Source organism: Salmo salar, chromosome 17, assembly GCF_965601325.2.
Source record: "Salmo salar chromosome 17, fSalSal1, whole genome shotgun sequence".
NCBI classification, from domain to species: Eukaryota; Metazoa; Chordata; class Actinopteri; order Salmoniformes; family Salmonidae; genus Salmo; species Salmo salar.
Genome location: NC_138307.1, coordinates 7,163,858 through 7,186,216, shown reverse-complemented (window position 1 = coordinate 7,186,216; position 22,359 = coordinate 7,163,858). Strand labels below are relative to the sequence as shown.

Here is a 22,359-nt window from a genome sequence, read left to right as displayed (position 1 = left end):
CCCAGACTCAGACTCATACCCAGATTCAGACCAAGACTCAGACTCATACCCAGATTCAGACACAGACTCAGGCTCATACCCAGATTCAGACACAGACTCATAACTAGATTCAGACCCAGACTCATACCCAGATTCAGACCCAGACTCAGACTCATACCCAGATTCAGACACAGACTCATACCCAGATTCAGACACAGACTCATACCCAGATTCAGACCCAGACTCAGACTCATACCCAGATTCAGACCAAGACTCAGACTCATACCCAGATTCAGACACAGACTCAGGCTCATACCCAGATTCAGACACAAACTCATACCCAGATTCAGACCCAGACTCAGACTCATACCCAGATTCAGACACAGACTCATACCCAGATTCAGACACAGACTCATACCCAGATTCAGACACAGACTCAGACTCAGACTCATACCCAGATTCAGACACAGACTCAGACTCATACCCAGATTCAGACAGACTCAGACCCAGATTCAGACACAGACTCATACCCAGATTCAGACGCAGACTCAGACCCAGACCCAGAGTCAGACACAGACTCAGACCCAGATTCAGACACAGACTCATACCCAGATTCAGACACAGACTCAGACCCAGATTCAGACCCAGACTCATACCCAGATTCAGACACAGACTCAGACCCAGATTCATAATCAGACCTAGACACAGATTCATACTGACACACTAAATCCTTCTGCTTGGTAATGATATAAACTCATCTACTGGGAAGTATCAGCAAAGGATCAAAAATCAGCATTCCTTTTCTGTTTGGTCAAGATAATAAGTTAAAACTTGATAGAAAAAAGTTTCAGCTCTGTTTCATCCGTTAAGATTCAATAAAAGGCATTCTAACACAGTTGAATTAATACATGACCAAACAATGTTTTGACGGAGACAAATGGAGAGAAGTTTAAACGTTAAAAGCCAAGGGGAAGCACTGGAAAGAGATTGAAGGCTTTCTGCCTCGTCTACATCGGTCTGTTCCTTCAAAGGCATTGTGGAAGTTCTGTGGCCTCTTTCCCATGGCTTTAGCTGGATTCCACCAGCGACAGGGCTAAAAGGCCAGGCGGCCAGCACGCAACCAATGGTACTTCTCAGGACCCCAACACATTCTCTGTGACTGGAGGGTGAAACAGAGATACTAATCGTTTCACAATGCATGCAGTAGAAAGATTTGAAATGATAGAAACTCTCATAGCATTCCATGTACAGTATAAAAGGGGTTGGGAAATGCAGGTTCACTTTGACTAGACACTACAGAAATACTATACTTAACCTTTTACTCAGTGGTTCCTTAGTGATATGAACTGTATATTGTAGCCTCTGATGACAGACAGCACTTTACAGACGGTTTAAAAAAAAAACACTAAACTGCAAATGAACAAGCACATCTGTGAAGTGGACAACAGATAACGGCTTCAAAGACAAACAGCCGGTATTGATGTGAGGTTGGTGTTTACGCTCAATATCACCAACGGTCCTCCTCATAGCATTCCCTGTTTAAAAAGGGATTGGGAAATGCTGCTCTATTAGGTACAGAACAAGCTAAGGAAAATACTACAGTACAGTATATTGCAATACGCTATAGTACAGTGCACTACAGTACATTACAGTACAGCACACTACACAGGGCCTAGTGCCTGTCTGTCTGTCAGCTTGGGGTTGAAAACATGCTACCCTCTCTCTATCACACACCCAACGTTGCTCTCATGAATACGGATATGTATCTCATGTCCACAATGAAGCAGCAGAGCAGTAGTGTGTCCGTCTGTCCTCCTCCTCTCTCTCTCTCTCTCTTCCTAGTTAGCGGGGCTGTTTCCCTAGCTACCTGAAATCTAGAGTCGTCGCCTCTGTTGCCGCTGTTGTTTTTCTTGTCGCTGCTGCATCATGGGTCGTTGTCTACATCGTAAGCCTTTGAGCATGTGGAAGAGAGGCTGAACATCAATTGGGTGAAACTGGGCGGCCGGATCCCGCTTATAAAACATGAATTAACACGTTGGTGCAAATAATGTAGCGGGGGTATTCTGAAGAAGACGAATCGGCGGCTTGTTGCTATTCTGGACAGAACAGAACAGGTTTCAGTTAGAACCCTGGCTTATGGAAGTCATCTCTATCCCATCTCTCCAACACGATCAACTCTTTCATTCAACATAGAGATCAACTGGATTCTGGAATGCTCATAATTAACCCAGCGCTTGCCGAACATACCATGTACTTCGGCCCAGAAATCAACAGCCCAGATATGAGAAAATCCACTATAACGTTAGCTATAGCAACTGTAGCTTGACGGCAAGCGCCATTACATCACACTGGTCAAAATGAATGAACAGGGGAGTGATGAGAGCTTTCACTGAGAGAGAGTGCAGTGTCGAGGAACCAAGGGCGAGACATGTTAGCCATCAAACATTAACACCAGGGCCTATTTGTACGCCGCGTCACGTGTTGATGACACCACAGCAGCAGAAGCCTGTGGCACACAACGCCCGGGGCGCCTTGGAAACAGAAGCACAGGCATTCTTTAACCTCCCTACTTCTGGCTGTGACTCTGTGGCTGGGGATAGATGGCTACTGTACTGAATACTGTAACAGTAAACGGCATTGTACCGTTGTAAATATATGGCTGTGTGGTTGAGTGCATACCCATGCACTTTGTGACTAACCCTAAAGATGGTTACTGTACTAATGTAACCAGCTACTGCGTTGTACTATTTTAAAGATGGTTACTGTACTAATGTATTTAGTTACTGCGCTGTACTATTTTAAAGATGCTTACTGTACTAATAGTACAGTAAGCATCTTTACAGCTACTGCGCTGTACTATTTTAAAGCTCTCTAAACTACTCTACTAAATACTGTCACAGATAGCTACAAGTTCAACCATGAACACAAATGAATCAGTTTACAGTTAGCGCTCGCTCTCCTTCGCTGAAACCCTCTCCCCTCCTCTACGTTTACTCCCCCTTCCCACAAATCGCACATCACCAATTGAGTGTGTGTGTGACATGAACAGTGACCCGTTAAATGCGACAGCTTGTGTTGGGGACACACATTCATTCCCCCCCGATTCGTGAATCATTAATGAAAATTACCCAGAAACACACACACACACACACACAAGGGAAGGAATGAACTGCCCACCACCACACCATGGGCCAAGAGACACCAATGGAACGTGTGAAATATGTATGTAGCTAATGGTCCAAACGAACAAGGTCAATCCCAGTTGAGGTCACCAAATCCTCCTGCTAAACCCCATCTCTAAATGTAGGGGAGAGAACATTCAACCTAATCTTAGGTTGTTAGCAGTGACGTAGAGGTAAAAAAAAAAAATAGGTTGGAAAACGCTGATTACCGTTCACGGTAAAGTAAAGCTCCCTATATTTTCAAGACATTTCTTTCTGCAAAAAGTGGGTCACCACTACACCACTGGTTGTTAGTGATAGTTCAAGCCCCGAGCATAGGCTTTGACTATCGAGTTGTAAACTCTAAATCTAAAAGCACTACTCCAGGACTGAATGGAAATAGTACAATATGGAGATAGTTCACTCATTAGAGGACTGTTCCATTCATGTTCTGCTATTTCCCTTCTCCTGTCAGTGAGATGCTATAGCCGGACATATTAGTATTGTCGTGTCTTTGGCTATGCCGGATTAAGTGATATGACATGCTAACCTATAAAATCCTTTCTCTGTAATTAATATTACCTGATTAAGCTAATCATGTAAATGTAATTAACTAGAAAGTCGGGGCACCACGGAAGAACGTTTATAGAGCCGTTATCTTCCGAATAAACTCTTAAAATACTTAGTCATATTTTACATCGATAGCAGTCAATATTAACCCTTATCTTATTTTCAGTCTCATAATGAAAGTTGTAAATTCTTGGCTATCTTCACGAACCCTGGCTAACAAGTTGAATCAGCAATACAAAATTGGGTTTAATTACTTATTTACTAAATACCTAAAGTAATCACACAGAATTACAAATACACAGAATAAAATGATGTCATCCAGAAAACGTCCTGGTGGACGGAACCTGTATGATGGCTGGTTACACAAAGGAAAGGGGGTTGGGCTTGAATGAAAGAGCGGGAAGATTTAGGAACAAAGAAACAGCAGCTATGCTATCGTAAACACATTATCTTATGCATTCTAAATTACCGCCCATTTGGAAAAGGAAAATACAATAAATATTTACTCTGAGCTGCGCTTCGGTAGATTGGTCGTAGATGCTGGCCGGGTTGGCCAACAGATCTTCCTGTCCTCGGAAGAATGTCTCTGGTGGTAAATTGGATACGTGGTGGTATCTTCGTCTGGTTGTTAGACTGGATCCGTCGTCCGTCCTTTCCTAGCCCACGTCTACAGCGGCCGCTGCTAACTCAACGGCTAGGAAGTATCACTTCTGTAGTGAATAAGCTCAAAGTTCATACCATTCGCCACCAAAGCTCACGCCGAGGTTGGCTTAGTTCTGTACTTGACATGTGTGTCCTTCTAACGTAGAGGCTGCAGACCTCACGTACTGGAACATGTGGTTATCTTTTCGTCAAAGGCTTATATAGTGGAGAGGGGGAAGGATGTGTTTCATCGTTTATAACCCCTGTCTCTTCACAGGGGTGGGCCACTGATCAAGCAGGGCACTTTCCTTATGAAAACCCAATTCTCTCATTTGGAAGCTAAAATTACATTTAATCTCCTAACAAACAATTTCAATATCAAACATTTCAATTGCATAACAATTCCATGTTACTCTGATAACTAGAGGGTGTATACTTTCTCAGGTACAGTTTATGTTGTCCTGTCATCAGTCATAATGTCTCAGATGACAACCGAACTGACATCCATACTCATTACGTTCCCAAGCATATTTCCAACTGGTTTTATTACCAAAATATGGTTCCTTTTCCCCATTTGTTTGATGTTCCCAGACTCTCTATATTTAACACAGGCTATTCAAGTCCTTCAGTAGGGTCAGAAAGAGAGGGGAAGGGAGAAAGGTATTTATGGGGGGGGTCATAAACCTTACCCACAGGCCAACGTCATGACAGTATATAAGTATTTTAGCCTCATGATATCTCTTAGTCATGCTGTGCAGCACAATAACATGCTAAACGCTTTGAATCACGTTATATGGCCCTATATTTAGCTTGGTAATGAGTTACATTATTAAGATGTGATTAAGGCCATTCTATGCTAATGACATGTGAACTTTTGTATAATTTGAATCAAACATGGTAATTATACAGCTAGTATTCCATGCAACATAGCACATGGACTTCATGAGTGGCTGAGCAGGTGCAGTAGAGGAGAGAGAGAGAGAGAGCGATGCTGCCCGGGACAATGTTACTACAACGATAATACAGCGTTACTACAAAGTTACAGGCTGGTCCCAGATCTGTTAGTGCTGTCTCGCCAACTGCTATGGTCACTGTCATGCCAAACATCACCAAAGGATTTGGTTATACAGCACAAACAGATCTGGGGCCAGGCTTTTTAAACGCTGTACTACGACACTGCACTAGAAAGTTGGTCTACAGGGCTTCCACTTTAGCCTTGGCACCAGTCTTTGTGCTATCATTCCACTCCTTGTTTGGCATGACAACAAGTGGCAAGGAGTGGAATGATAGCACAAACAGACTGGTACCCAGGCTACTTCCACTCTCCATTTTAGCGGAAGATCGGCGCCTCTCTGGGTGGGGAGGATCGACTTAACCCTCTACACACACCAGGGAGGCTCAGGATCAGGAAGTAAAAATAGAACAGGTGTAGCTTAGCACAACACTCACAAACCCTTCCCCACCCAAACCATCCTTTATATTAGATAACAGAACCACTTGCATAAATAAATACATTAACCACTAGCATAAACAACATCTAAAGAGTGCAGTATGTACTGCTACAACACACACACACGCGCGCGCATACACACACACACACACACACACACACACACACACACACACACACACACACACACACACACACACACACACACACACACACACACACACACACACACACACACACACACACACACACACACACACACAGGATGATAATAACATGAACTGAAAAGCGATGTAGTGTTACGTAAGCCCTAATCTGCCTGCTCTCAGATCACTGCAGAGCAGATGGCCTATCCTGGAAACAGTGGTGTTTGGATGCCCATAAAGGGAAATAAGGACAACACAGTGTAAATACAACATTTTACATTTACGTCATTTAGCAGACCCTCTTATCCAGAGCGACTTACAGCAGCAATTAGGGTTAAGTGCCTTGCTCAATGGCACATCAACAGATTCAAACCAGCGACCTTTTGGTTACTGGCCCAACGCTCTAACCGCTAGAGTACCTGCAGCCAAATACAACTACAATACAACTTAGGCCAGGATTCAATCGGATCACATTTTGTCTGCTATGCGCCATTTAAAGGTCATTTCCGATTGAGCTGACATATGCAGCGTTTACCGTGAACGCGGGAACATCGCCTTTAAAAGGTGCATAGTCCACAAAGCGTGTTCGGACTGAATCCCGGACCGAAGAACCACTAGAACACTACCTTACCGTTACGCTCTTGTTGTCAATCCCAAACAACCACCAAGTACGCAGTCTTCATTTTTGAAATGGAAAACAATACGAAGGTCACAAGTTACAAGATTAGGATTTTGTGAGTGCTTATGTGACTGACTGACTGACTGACTACCCCAGGTAATACTGAAAGCTTAAAGAGAGAGGGAGAGCTCCCAGTTGAATAGCCTCCACCACACTCGACTGAATAAATCCATGAATGAATCGTGATGACATTCAGCTGAGAGGAAAGCACACACACGGCTTAGAGAAATGGTCCAGAAAGAAACGTTGAAGAAGCAAGACGTCCTCAGAGACTAATAAACATGTGTTTGGCTTCCTGCCAGGTCCCGCTGTCTGTCTGTATAAACAATGCTTTAAAAAAAAAACACATATACCGTGACATGTCCTTGATGCTGTCAACTTGACTCAAATGAGGATGTTTATTTTGTCAAAAGGTAGTAGGTCTCTTGAGTGAGAAAATCTGTTATTTGTTTATCTCCCCCCCCCCCTTTGTGATTCTGTCTTTAAAAGCACATACTTTGTTCCAAAGCATTTCCCAAAGGGATATTAAAGTATACTATTATACTCTCTTCCTCTTCAAGACTGTCTTAAAGCGTTTTGTTCATCTGAGGGTGAGGACAGCAGTACAGCAACAACAGTACCACTATATCATGGCCACAACAAGCAACGCTACTATTGTTGTATAATATGGTTTTAATCAGCTGATCCGATCAGGACAGTTGAGTAGTGCAGAACATATAACACAGTACAGTTGGAGAGGACTATGTAGCTGGCTAAGAGGACTCCTTTCACTTCCTGGAATACATTTTCATGCTGCAATGAGCTGTAAATTGGCTTACAGTGGTTTGTTGATGACTCTCGTTGCCAAGGTTATCCACTCCAAGCATATAGCCATTCTGTACCGGACTCAATGAATCCCTGGCTGGCAGGGCTAGCTCCCAAATTACACCCCATACCTGAATACGGGAGTAATCTAGTTTGGGTGAGCTGGGGGATTTCAGACCCCCATGCTTAGCAGCTTGACACCAATCGCCTCTCTTCCTGATGTCGGTAACAGAAGGAAGCTGATTCTGAAATGGGAAGACAGAGCTGAGGACATGCTAAGTTAGAACTGCTTTTTAACCTACATGGAAGTACAGTCTGGAACACTGGCCTGAGTGTACATGTTCATACTGTAATACAAGAACACATAACTGTGATTTCTTATGTGTAAAATGTCACTATGTAGAATAAGGGAATAGCAGCTTTGAATCCAGCTGAGCCAAACCTCAGCACGATGCACCACTCGTCATCAACAACACTTCCTCTTTAACAACAAAACACCTCCAAGAACTGATGCATCGGCAATTCCAGTTCCCCTAGGAGTGTTTGACGCTAGCTGACGCTGGATGATGTAGCCTACAGGGCAACAACACGCACGCACACACACACACACACACACACACACGCTTCATGGTGGTCCTGATCCGGTTTGATGTTGCCTACAGGGCGACAATACTGTAGCTAGCCAACTGGCAGAACTGACATGGGTTCTCACTGTTTCATTTGGTGGCAGAGAGGAGAGGGCACACACACACGCACACACACACACACGCGTCATTGGGTGGCCAGAGGGGGCAGGGCAGGCACAGTTGGGGTGGCCCAGCTCGGAGAGAGAGAGAGGCCCTGGCACTAACCGGACTAATTTATGGATCTCCTGTTTGTCTGCTGGTTTCATTACACACTAATTACAAAAGACAAACATCAGTATGCCTCTTGATTAAATAAAGCTGTTTATGCTCTGTACCCGTCCGTAGCAGTGACTCCCAACAATGTACAGCATACCACCTTTCTGCCTATGTATCAATTTCAGTCAACTCGATGAGCTCTATAGGCCTACAGTGTACCATGTGGGTTCGGGTTGCACCATACGATAGTTGAAAAGCAGAAGAAATTAAATATTGATAATATGGACAGTGCTTCTGGGAGTAAATACAACAAACAGAAAAAAAGGGCCCCATAAACACACAGTGAAAGTGAACAGGGATCAGGTGGGAAATAGTCACATAAATCAGTCCATCACTGGGGGCCGTTTTCCCAACCATACTGGACATATACTCAAAACGTTGTCTAAGGAAGACCCGCAACATTATCAGGGACCCCACACACCCCAGCCACGGGCTGTTCACTCCTGTACTGCCTGGCGTGCTGTATCGGAGCATGGGGTCTAGGACAAGCCATCAGACTGCTAAACACACGAACCGGGACTGACCGTTTGTGCTGACTCTCCACATCTTAGCACACATGCAGTCATTCACACAGCCTCACATATGCACAACACATATACACACACACGCACGCACACACACACACACCGAAACGGACGGTATTTGGCCCTAGTACACGTCTGCCAGAAGCAGTTATGTGTCAGTCTAAGATGATGTAAACATTGACGCGACCAATAAGGCCCAGGTAGCAGTGAATCTGTCAGTGTGGATTTGTACAGCCTTCGCTCTCCCTCCCCCAGCTCTCCTTCCCAGCGCTTTGCTTTGCCGGCACGTATACACACACACACGCACGCGCGCACACATTCACTCTACACACACATCACGACTGCTGCTATTAAGACATCTATTTATTATTGCTAAACTGCACAAGTTAAACACTTTGCTCTCCATATCCCCCTTCCTGACACACATGTAAATATTGTACTGTAAATGTGTAGAATGGATTCATTTACATTTTTTACATTTACGTCATTTAGCAGACGCTCTTACCCAGAGCGACTTACAAATTGGATTCCTTGTATTTATATATATATATATATTTTTAAATGTATACTTTATAACTTGTTTTTTTCTATTGTTGTCGTCACATTATTGAGAGGTGAACCTCCAAGTCAGCATTTCATTGTACTGTGTACACTATGCGTATCCTGTGGATATGACAAATAAACTTGACTTGACTTGAATCTGGGACCTGGTTTAGAAGGACCTGGAGAAGGCTGAGACTGCACGTCAAATGTGAATTGGTCCAACAATTAAGTCAGCAGCATCTCAGCTGAAAACAAATACAGCCCACTGGCAACAAAGCTCCTTTATCCAGTCATGATGACCCCCAAAAAATATACTAATATTACATGAACAAAACTCGGATCAAAAGAGGTCAAAAGAGCACGCGAGGCCAAATTAATGTCACAAAATGTCATATCACCATTACCATATCAATTTCAGTAGCATAAAGCTTTTGTCACAGCACTTTCCCTCTCTATTTCGTTTTGTGGGGACTGTTTTCCCTTTCGTTTTTATTGGAGCGCTCTCAGAGTAGTGGATAGCTATCAGGAGACTGCAATGCCTTGTGACAGCTCAGCAGCAGAGCACTGGTACAGTCCCCGCTCCATCAGATTTTAATGAGCATTAATTGCCACTTAAAGCAGAAAAATGTGTGACTGACACACAATGATCAACGATTCCCTGGCCTTAATAGTGGGTACCGTGGCTGGGACGGGTTCTTGCTCAGATAAGAGAGTCTTTGTCCCGACACCGTCTCTAGTTATTCTACTGTCTCACAAGTCATGGGAGAGAGAGAGAGAGAGAGAGAGAGAGAGAGAGAGAGAAAATATACATGTACAAAATATATAGAGTACTGTACACACTACAATTACTTAGGTTTAAAAATAAGCTCAACTGGACACCTTAATGAGGCAGTGAATGAACTGAGAGAGAAAGCACGCAGGGCATTCTACGCCATTAAAAAGCAAATTCAAATTGAAATACCTTTTCAAATTCAAATTTGGCTAAAACTAATTGAATATGTCATTGAACCAATTGCACTTTATGGCAGCGAGGTGTGGGGTCCACTTGCAAAACAAGATTTCATCAAATGGGACAAACACCCCATTGAAACCCTGCATGCAGAGTTCTGTAAGATTCTCCTACATGTCCAGAGGAAAACTAATAATAATAATAACTCAAAAAAGAGCTATTAAGTTTTGGAAACATCTAAAATACAGTGACCCCCTCTCAAATCATTACCAAGCCCTGCAATGCCAAGAGCTGAGCAAAGAAAAGAGTCCCCTCATCCAGCTGGTCCTGGGGCTGAGTTCACAGACCTGTTCTACTAACACACTGAAGCCTCAGGACCAGAACATCCAATCAATCAGAATAAACCAAATTACAACACAGTCAAAACAAAACTACATTACTTACAGGGAAACACAAGCACAAACACAAAGCAAAATGCAGTGCAATCTGGCCCTAAAACGACAGTACACCGTGACTAAATATTTGACCATGGTTACTGATCAAAACCTTAGAACAACCTTGACAAAGTACAGGCTCAGTGAGCACAGCCTTGCCATTGAGAAGGGTAGACAGGAAAACATGGCTCCCTGTAGAGGAAAGGCTGTCCAACCACCGCACCACAGCAGAACCTGAGACGGAGCTGCATTTCCTGACAAAATGTCAAAAACATATATTTTTTTGAGAGTGTCAGTTCCCCAAATTTGAAACCCTTATTCAAGGTTTCAAAGACCTCTCTGATGAGAGCAGGCTACCCATCCTGTTGGAGGAGGACGCAGAGAGCTGTGGGTTGGCAGCGCACTACATTGCTGCCTGCCATAAGATGAGGGACAGTGTCTGACAGACCAATCAACCTGCACATGTCCTCTACTGTATGCTTATTGTTATTGTTCACTGTATGGTTATTTTGACCCTTGATTTTTGTTGTTACTGGTGTCCCATTGACAATTTTGATTCTCATTTTTATTTATTTGTATACTGTAAATATCCCAAATAAGCTTTGGCAATATGTACATTGTTACGTCATGCCAATAAAGCGAATTGAATTGAGAGAGAGAGAGAGAGAGAGGAGAGAGAGAGAGAGAGAGAGAGAGAGAGAGAGAGAGAGAGAGAGAGAGAGAGAGAGAGAGAGAGGAGAGAGAGAGAGAGAGCAGGTGACTAGTGCTAACAGGAGCAGAGATAGAGAAGGAGGAGGGAACCCGTAAGTCATCGTGTCTCTATTTCAACAGTAAGCTACAGTACAGCTTCAACAAATCTACAGGAAGCCTCTCTCTGGCTAAAATTGTTATCATGCTCATGTAACAGTTTAACTTCCGTCCCTCTCCTCGCCCCTACCTGGGCTTGAACCAGGGACCCTCTGCACACATCAACAACTGACACCCACGAGGCATCGTTACCCATCGCGCCACAAAAGCCACGGCTCTTGCAGAGCAAGGGGAACAACTACTTCAGGTCTCAGAGCGAGTGACGTCACCCGATTGAAACGTTATTAGCGCGCACCACCGCTATCTAACTAGCCATTTCACATCGGTTACACTCAAAGTTTACCTAAAAGCTGGCAAAGCAATTAAGAGAACTGTAAGCTGTGTTGGCAGGGGTCTGTTTTCCTCTACTCCTCACGTAAGACGGCCTGACTGATCTGTATGGAAGCTTCAGTCTAATAAGTGACCAGGGCTGAGCTCAGTTCAACACACACACTGGCACCCACGCACAAACGCATGCAGACACACAAACACACTGGGCACTAGGGTTGGGCTTAGCCAAAATAAACACGACCATTGTTGTGAAAATATGGAGACCTGTGATTAGAGCAGGGTGTGTGTGTGTGTGTGTGTGTCTGTGTGTGTATTGAGGGGGTTCATTGATGGAACATAACGACGGTGCTTCGTAGACACACGTACGCATGCACACACATACACACACCTAATTAGCAGGAATGCATTCTATGGGATCAGGCATACCAGTCAGTTTTTCCAGGAATTAAGAAAAGCTTGTTGACAGTCTGATGGTGTGAGAGAGAGAGAGAGAGAGAGAGAGAGAGAGAGAGAGAGAGAGAGAGAGAGAGACTATTAGTTCAGTTTCTTCATCTGCTGAATCTCATTTTCTCCCTCTCTAATAGCACTGGGCACTACAGTAGGTTGAACCATGAGAAAATAGGCCAGTTGACGGGAAGGTACACTCTGGTAATCACACCAAAGTGACCTTTTAAGACCAATGTATTCCTGGCTGGCTACCTTGACATAGCAGCACAAGACTAGACCTTTTGTGTCCACAAGGTTTGATTCTGATGTGCTGCTGGAGTTTTTTCACCCATCCTTTCTTCTTTTCCTTTTCAAAGGAATATAAACCTTCTTTAAGTGGATTAACCCTGTCGTTTTTATTCCAAAATACTTTCATCCTCAAATGCTCCTTTTCAGCGTATTGTAATGACAGTACATTGGTAGGAATACATTGAAAAACAAAAGAGACACTTTATTTTGTGGCCAGTTATGAGAAGACCTGTTTAACAATATTACACTTATAAAAGCTATATTTCTTTAATATTCAAGCCCTGGAACTAAACTTTCTAGTGCGGTTTCTTTGTTAGTTTTTGCTCTCTAGCCATCCACTTATTTTGGCTTTTTAACAATTTTTACATAAATCTGTCTTGTTCTCTGGCTCCGTGTGGTCCACAAGGTCCTCATCCATTACTTTTCCATTGGCTCTAGTCAATTCATCATGGACCAGTCATAAGCTCGTTAGCACAGGGCCTCCTCTCTCTCATGCAAAATCACTGGGAGTTCATTCACCAAAATGTTCTGGAACCGTCACGGTTGAGACTCATTCAAATCAATCCAACCATGGAGGTAAAAAGACAAGGCAATCTGAGGCAGAACACACCAGATCTAGACAACAGATCTACTCTTCTCCGGCCACTGAGGTTTAGCTATCGTTGTAACTCAACACAAAGCCAAGGCTGTGCCGTAATCTGTCTTAAGACAGTCAGGCACATTTGTAACCCACGTTAAGTGGGGAATCCATCCTTTGTGAGCGAGACAACGTGGCAACGGTCTGCGGGAGGCCTTTACAACAGAGTGGATAGAGGAAACGTGGAGATACACTCAATTAAACAGAGCTTAAAGAGGAGGCAGGCACGGGCGGGGGTGACCGGGTTAGTGTGACGGCACGATGCAACCAGAAAATACAACAACACCATCATCACCTCATCTCTTCTAGTTGGAGAGACATCGAAAAGACGGAATGCTCTTTCTCTAAATCAAACGGTATGTTAACAAAAACAAGAAGCAGGTGGGCAAATTGAAACGGAACCACCGGCAGCAGAAGGGAAACATGCAGAAGCTCTACCCAGTACCCAGATAAAATGCCAACAAAAAGGCCAAGAGTACGATCAAACACCCCGTTTGAGACAATGTTTGAGAGAAAGTAGCAGGGTTACAGGGCTGTGAGGCAGAACACTTCCAGTGTTTGAAAACAGCTGGACAGTGGTCACACACACACACACACACACACACACACACACACACACACACACACACACACACACACACACACACACACACACACACACACACACACACACACACACACACACACTGCTACAATAATCTGCAGTCAGGGCCTAAATCATTTCCAGTTGTAGTCTTTGCTACAGTATAACACAATCTCAACCCCTCTTTCAATTTACTAAGGACATTCAATACGGAGGGTACAACGGTTGATAAATGACTTTCAAATATCTTCTATTATACTTCGTATATCCTCATGTCTCCGAGGATGCTTGAGGCATCATAGGCATCACTTACGGCCAGTAAATCTATATCTCATAATGTAGTCTACCAATATCCAACTTTTAGGGCTCTATTTAAACAAACCTAACACAATGATTCATCTAAGCGCTGGCGGTAGCGCTATAGGTTCTGAGGGGGTGTCAGAAATATTTCTTTGCTATTTTCACAAGCGGAATTATGAGTACAATAGCTGGCGGTGGCGTGAAAGGGCTGGGTTTTGATGATTAAACAAGTTATAGATGTGACGAGGGCTTGGCCAATCACTGGCTTAATACTTACATGCTTTTTTCTCAGGTTCTGTAGGTTATTGACGTCTTTGAATTGTCAAATCCAATTGTGCTGGGAGCACGGAATATTCTTGTCCCGGTCCATTGTGGATTGATACTACAGTTAAATGTTAAATAGCATAGGCTACAGTAACGAGTAATAGCAGAAATAAACGCACAAAAAAAGTGTTTTCTTAATAGCCAATGTTTGGAGTGTTGGCAGCCAACATTGTTGTAATTGGCTTCAAGAGCCTACATGTCTTTACGCATTGCACTTCTCAAATAAAAAAATACTAGGCTCCCATGAATTGTATGGTATGCGTGAGGCACGTTCTCACATAGCAAGATATAACCTAGGCCTACCGTTGATACTGCATTACAGGACTGAATAATTGAAATACGTTTGGAGGAGAGTGTCTTTGTTAACCCGATGAGAGGCGCTCTTTGGAGATGGGGATGGATACTGAACAAGTTAAATGATGTATGCAGGTAGGCATATGTGTGCATGTTTTAGGATGTGCGGTATATTTTCAATTCAAGGCACTCTGACGAATGAAGCATTAAACACCTTTGACGGATGGGCTACTTTGCAAGGCCAGGATAAAAAAGACACGACGCATTGCTGTTGAACCAGGCTTAGTAGCCTAGGCTTAGAGTAAGGGTAGCAGGGGGCTTAAAATGAAATGGAAAACAATCTGTTTTTTTTGTTTAAACACCACAATATTTCTAAATAGAATGGGGTCAGAAGCATGATATCTTAAATCGCTTCTCTCGTTCCATGGCACTGTGTACACATAGTGTACTAGCACATAGAGGCTGCTGCCTACATACAGACTGCATGAAATGAAATGTATGCATTCACTACTGTAAGTCGCTCTGGATAAGAGCGTCTGCTAAATGACTAAAATGTAAATGTAAATGTAAATCATTGGCTACTTTAATAAATGGATCACTAGTCACTTTAATAATGCCACTTTAATAATGTTTACATATCTTGCATTACTCATCTCATATGTATATACTGTATTCTATACTATCTATTGCATCTTAGTCTATGCCACTCTGTCATTGCTCATCCATATATTTATATATTCCATTCCTTTACTTAGATTTGTGTGCGTTAGGTATTTGTTGTGGAATTGTTAGATTACTTGTTAGATATTACTGCCCTGTCGGAACTGGAAACACAAGCATTTCGCTACACGCGCAATAACATCTGCTAACCATATGTATGTGACCAATAAAATGTGATTTGATTTGACACTAAGGCCTAAATGTTTTTAAGCATAATATTTGCACGTCTATACAAAATACTAGGCCTTTGTCAACTGTAAGTGTCAAACGCACGTTAGTTTGCAATTTCGTCATCACTGGCACACTGGCTTTTTCCAGTCCTAACGTGAGGTTCGGCAATTTACCTATCTTAACATCAGCTCCCTTGGTGTTGAGGTGGTGGGGGTGGCAATATTTGAGGTGTGTCCTCAAAAACAATTGTTTTCCCCCAATTTCATTACATTTGATTAAAAACCAAACATAGCCTACCCTCCCCTTAATCTAGACTGGTTTAACAGCATCGCATAGGTGCCTATTTTATCCTGGCCATTATCCAGGTAACTTATGAATGAAGGGGTTTCAAATGGCCTACTGAGAGTGCTTTGAAATATTTTGTAGGTTTTTTCCCTCATGCTTTTTCATTATTCACAATTCACCAACCTGCATACTTTGTTTCGCTTATTCAGTAGCCTATCCAGCCACATTATCAAAGAGCGCCCCTCATTCGATTACCAAAGACACGCTACTCCAAACTATTCAGTCCTCCATATCAACTGATGATTTTCTTTTTTAAACCTGCCTCAAACATAGGCAATGATACAATTGACAGAGGCCTAGTATTTTGTATAGACGTGCGAATGTTACGCTTAAAAACATTTAAATCAAATCAAATCAAATCTGCCGCTCAGCGCCAGAAAGAAAGAAAGCCTTCGTGTGTGAGCATTTCTTTGTAAACTGATCTTTACACAATATTCAATTGTCACCATATGAGTGATTTTCGACACTAAGTTGCACATCTGGAAACAGTTCAGCTGAGTCATGTAATAGCTTAACATTTACATTTAAGTCATTTATCAGATGCTCTTATCTAGAGGGACTTACAGTAGTGAGTGCATACATTTTCGTACTGGTCGCCCTGTGGGAATCAAACCCACAACGCTGACGTTGCAAGTGCCATGCTCCACCAACTGAGCCACACAAGACTTTTACCATGACATTAGAAAAACATGACCAAAAAACTCAAATAAGTCAGGCTTTACGGTCCGGCTTAATTATTTCCATCCTTATGTGACCCATACCCACACACCCACCCTTCCTGTCTGTCCCGCTCCCCATCCCTATCCCTTTCCCTCTCTCTCTCTCATGACCACTCCTCTGTGACAAAAACCCTGTAAAGATTGCCCTATGTGTACCCCAACGCCACTCTGAATATCTCCAATGGCCAGACTCACTAACAGTCTCTGTCAGACCCAGGGCACAGTGGAAAACCATTGAACTAATGATCTACCAATGTTCAATTATGAACAGTGCGAGGCTACTGTACCTCAGTCAACCACCCATTGGTCAAAACCTATAAAAGGAAAGCCACGTCACATTCCATTACCCAGAATCCTCAGCCATCCTACTGCACAGCACAAATGCTGTGATGACGTATTAGTTGCCAGTTGAATCTAAAGAGCTATGCTGGCATGTTGCTAAACTTCCATTTAAAAATCACACAAGCTCTTCACTAAAAACCTGTAAAACATAACATAACTCACCTAATCCCTGCACATCAAGTAGCATTTGTACTATTTTCACATAAATAATGTTTCACTGCAAAGGCTACACAAGAGTGGTATACCCATGTTGTATCCTTAGTTTGGGTGAAATGCTGCAAAATGGTGCCATCGAATGCAGGAAGACCCACAGCTATTTTCTGTAACTAGGTTATATTGTAGCTAGCCATGCTTTATTCAAAACATGTGATCAGATCTCTATTTTTTTCTTCAAGTGTTACATTGTTTATGCTCATTTACATTGCTGCTGATATAATGCAGTTATAAAATTGAAAGTGTTCAATCCATTTAATGAAACACAGTTTCTTCCATTTACATTGAATCAATTGTTGATGTATAGTGTAACATAATGTACAATATATGTCGTTGAGCGGTGACTTTTATCCAAAGCGACTTACATGTGCACACATGATCATATTGTTGATCACAGGAAAACCGTAACGGAGGACTGAGGAGGACCCATCACACTCAGCCCTTTAGTTCTTCTCCCATACTTTCATTCTCTCCCCTATCCTTCTCTCCTCTTCCCTCCTCTCATCCAGTTTATGTTAAGCAGTGTGGTGGATGGAATGGGAGGGAAGGAAGGGACTTCCTGGGAGTCTCTGCTCCTGGTATATTCAATTCAAATAACTTCCTGTGGAGTCCTCTCAAATATGAACCCTGTTATTGTCTCCACAGACACACGCGGATCCAAAAGCAAACCTCCAATCTCCCTTCCACTTCCAAATAGATGGGAACCTACGTGATGTTATTCATTTATTCAGATGAAATCTCTTAAAACCATAAACATTGGGTAGTAAGGTCCAGCAGTCATTGAGGTGAAACATCTCCCACAATATTTGAGCTTTGTTCCGGGGTGCCTTGAAGATAGTCCCCTAAGCAATCTCAACCCTGCCCTTTCCTCCTATCCTCTCCTCCCCTCCCCCCAGCTATGCACTTTCCATTCCCCATGCAGCATCTTCAACACAGCTCTTACCCACGGCAGAGTCGGGTCATGCCCACTGTTTCCATTCGACTCACCTCAACAACCATTTTAAAATCGACTGTCTAAAACAAACATTTTCCTCCCTCCATTTTTATAAATAATTTAAGCTCATTCCCTTTCAATTATGCATGACGCATCACCACCACCAGAACTCAGCGCCTGCACTGCAGCATCATCCTAAGACAGGAAGGACGGTAAAGGGTGTGATAAAAATATGTTTTTGTATGTCATTGATTAGCTTATTGGGTAGTTCAGTACTGTCTTCACATCATGTATGTGGTGTGTCTCGAGAAGAAAATGTGAAAGGATACAGCGTGGCAACATTTCTTGGAAAGGCCTTGCCAAGATAACGCAATTACTTAACACGTTTAGAAGGAATTGGATAATACAATATAATACATTATTTTCAGCACAAAGTCCAATTTCAAATAAATAATATCATATAATAACTATATTTTATTTTATTTTAAGGAAATGTCCAAATAACTGGTCATATGTATGTCACTACAGTGCATATTCTACATTTAAAACCTCGACACAGTTACCTGCAGCCAACACACACACACACACACACACACACACACACACACACACACACACACACACACACCACACACACACACACACGCACACAATCACCTGAGAAGAAGTTCTTGGTCCTCAGGTAGCTCACGCTGAGCCGTAAGATAGAGAGTTTATCCAAGCTGGAGGTGACCTCTTCTGGGAAGGGCAGTAGACTGGCCAGACGGTCCAACTCAGAGTTCAGACGGTCCCGGTGGCGCTTTGATGGGTTAGACTTGGTCCCTTCAGATGGAGCTGTCTGTTTCTCTCTGAGCAGGAGAAGAGACATGGGGTTTATTAGGGAATCACAGAGGAAATTATGAAGTCAGTAGGCTAATTCTCTCAATGTTGATAAGAAGGTAAACAGTGGACATATTACCACTCAGTACTCACTTTTGGTCTTTCACTTCGATGCTAAATGATAAAGCATATAATTAAATATTGGTATTAATAATAATAATATAAGTTTAATAATAAATAATCATCATATCAATAATAATAATAATAACAATAATAATAACAATAATATGATTATAATAATGTTCCTATTTCCTTATAAGTAGAATTATTATTTTCGCTCCTATTTAGCTTATTTTTTAACCACTTATAGATAAGCAATAATAACATTGTAAATACAGTGTGAAAATATATTAATAGTCAAGTTACAAGTACTTGAACGTTTCACACGATACAATAATGGCACACTGAACTATGAAAAATACTGAAACGAAAATAAATACAAAAGGCCTGAGAATGATGAGCACGAGCACTGCGCGCCCTGCACCTGTGCCCGGAGCACTGGCATGGATTCGTTTGGATTCGAATTGAATCATCTCTCTCCATCTGAATTGAACATCACTTCAACCATTTGACCTCATCATGATTAGGAGTCAAATTAAGTTATTGAGTTATTTTTATTTAGGACATTATGCATCATTATCCTGACACAATATACTAACTAGGATAAATATACTGCTTAGAATATATAAATACAAATATCCAAATCTGTCTGCACCAAATAATATTGAAGATATATATATGCTATTTGGATGGATAGTGAGTGACTATCATGTCGTATAGCGTTGACTCATATATTATCAAATAGTAAAAAATAATAACGTTATGGTGGGCCATATTAGTTCATTGTGCAAGCCAATGCAACGTTCAAAAAACTCTCACTTACTCTCTTTGCACCGGTTTTCTTCTTTTCCGTCCAGCATACATGGTTGAGGCTTTACTGCGGTATAGCCGAATTATTCAATGTTAAGTGAAGACCGAGCCGACCTACATAAACCCGGTAATGATTGTCTAATAACCCATCTAGTCATCCCCAGATCTCGTCCAGAAGGAACACTGTTTTCAAGAATGGATCAAGCAATGCACCGATGAATCAGTCCTCTTGTCCTACATCAATGACGTTGATGTTTGTCAGGCGGTTCAAATAATTACACCTACAAACAAATACTGACAACGATTGTATAAATGCTATTGCATGCAACTAAACTCCGTATCACAATGAAATAGAGTTTTCCAACAAATAAGCAATGCTAAATTGACATTCGTCAAAAAGTGGCAGCAGCAAGTGCATCCATTCCGCGGTGTTTAACCCGTGCGTAAAATGCTGTTCACATCCGATATTAAATGTCTTCCTCGTCATGCAAAGTCCATGTCATCATTCGTTTCGATACAAAGTTAACATTAGTGGGAAAAAAATAGAGTAAATAATGACGACATTTAAATATGTTGCAGTTTTTTCGCTAACGCATCTTTGCAAATCTCCTCTTGTGGCACGAGCAGTTAAAGCGCGCTCTCAACGTGAGCCCACAACCCCCCTCACAACCCAGTTAGGCCGGGGTACACGCATTGGACTGGACTGACCAGGCAACCCGCACAGATTTGTGCAAGAGCGCGCAAGGATCAGAGGTGGAGGCGCGCGAATCAGAGGCCCTGAGTTAGAGGGCGCGCGCAAGTGTTAGGCCTCATGTTAGAGGGCGCGTGCAATTAACAGAAATAGGATCAGTACAAGGGGTCCATTTGGCCACTGGCACAACTTGTCAACTATTTGTAAAGTTGGTTGGCTATTAGGCTATGCAATTATATATTTAGTGACGTTGGAAAACCTTTCAGGAGTTTAGATAAATAGATAGGCATAACTAAATCTTGATTTGCTCATTTTGGTTATGCCCTTCTATTACTAAAATAATCATGAGGACCTTTCCTCGGGTGAGAAAAGGAAACTTCAAAACCTTCCAAAACATTTTTTTCTTTCTTTCTTGTAATTTTCTCCAGAGCTAAAGAAAAAAAGTTACTCTTGGATAGCCCCAAAACATTTTTTTCCTGTTTCAGTCCAGAATTACCATAAAATGAGTTGTGTGCAAACATTATATTATCTCTCTTTTGTGTAAAACCAGAGGGCTTGTGGTAATGTTATGTGAGTATGCTCCCTCTAGTGACCAAAATTAATATGACATAAAACCGTTTCATAAGTGGCTGGGGTAAACTACTACTTTTACTTTTACAGATAACATAACATGGCATAAAGTAACATACCATAACGTAACATAACATAGCATAACATAACATACATCTTTGAAAAATATGTCTTTACATATAAAATAATTATTGGAAATAAATACTCCAACTACTCCCTCTCCTCCTATCCTGTGGGAATCATGAGGGCCCTCAGGCATACCTAAGAGTACAGATAATATCATTCACCTCTAGGGTGAAAAGGAGTCACGTAAGAATCTGGAAAATGTAGAATCTGAAATATATATATTTTTAAATCTTCCTGAATCACTAAAACTGCCCAAGCTATCGGAGAAAATATAATAATTTATTAGCCAATAAACGAAGGGGAAATACTGAGGGCACTCATGAGCCTTCAGTCAGGAAAAGCCCCAGGGCTAGACGGTTCACTGTAGAATTTTACCAAAAAAATCCACAACTATTAATAGATGCATTCATGGAAATGCATCAACATATTATTGACAAGGGTGTGTTGGCTCCAACTCTACAAGAGGCCTTGATTTCATTGATCTGTAAACCGGAAAAACACTCCATTATGGCATCTTCTTATCGCCCAATCTCATTCATTAATGTTTATTTGAAATTGATCGCTAAAGCCATCGCATTCAGGCTGGAAGGGTACCTACGAACATTGATTAACAATAACCAAGGTTCATTAAAGATAGAATGTCAACTAATAACTTAAGACGCCTTTTTCATATCTTATCCGAAGCAAGACAGTCAGATGAACCCGCAGTTGTAGTATCACTTGATGCAGAGAAAGACTTTAATTGTGTTGAATGGGAGTATGTCTTAAAGGTTTTGGAGCATTTACATTTTGTTGCATATTTCAGTAATTGTGTTAAGCTTTTATATGACACACCAAAAACCAGAGTGAACATGAATGAAATGGTGACTGCTCTGCTTCCCTATTGGTCGTATTACGAGACAAGGGTGTCCTCTTTCCCCCATGCTGTTTTCCTTGGTTTTGGAACCACTGTCTCAAAAGATTCGAGAGACCTCTTGCATCACAGG

The 22,359-nt window shown here is 42.1% G+C and overlaps 1 protein-coding gene across 1 annotated transcript in view; it reads right to left on the bottom strand.

Moving 5' to 3' along the window:
• The window catches only part of ahr1b (aryl hydrocarbon receptor 1b), a 73,669-nt gene extending 52,177 nt beyond the window's left edge, over nt 1-21,492 (bottom strand). The window contains exons 1-3 of the mRNA XM_014151584.3: nt 20,000-21,492; nt 19,210-19,230; nt 18,895-19,085 (exon numbers count right to left, since the gene is read on the bottom strand). Of these exons, the coding sequence (XP_014007059.1) occupies nt 18,895-19,085; nt 19,210-19,230; nt 20,000-20,040 (253 nt within the window). The 5' untranslated portion in view covers nt 20,041-21,492. The remainder of the gene's footprint in view (nt 1-18,894; nt 19,086-19,209; nt 19,231-19,999) is intronic.
• Between the last annotated feature and the right edge of the window lie 867 nt (nt 21,493-22,359).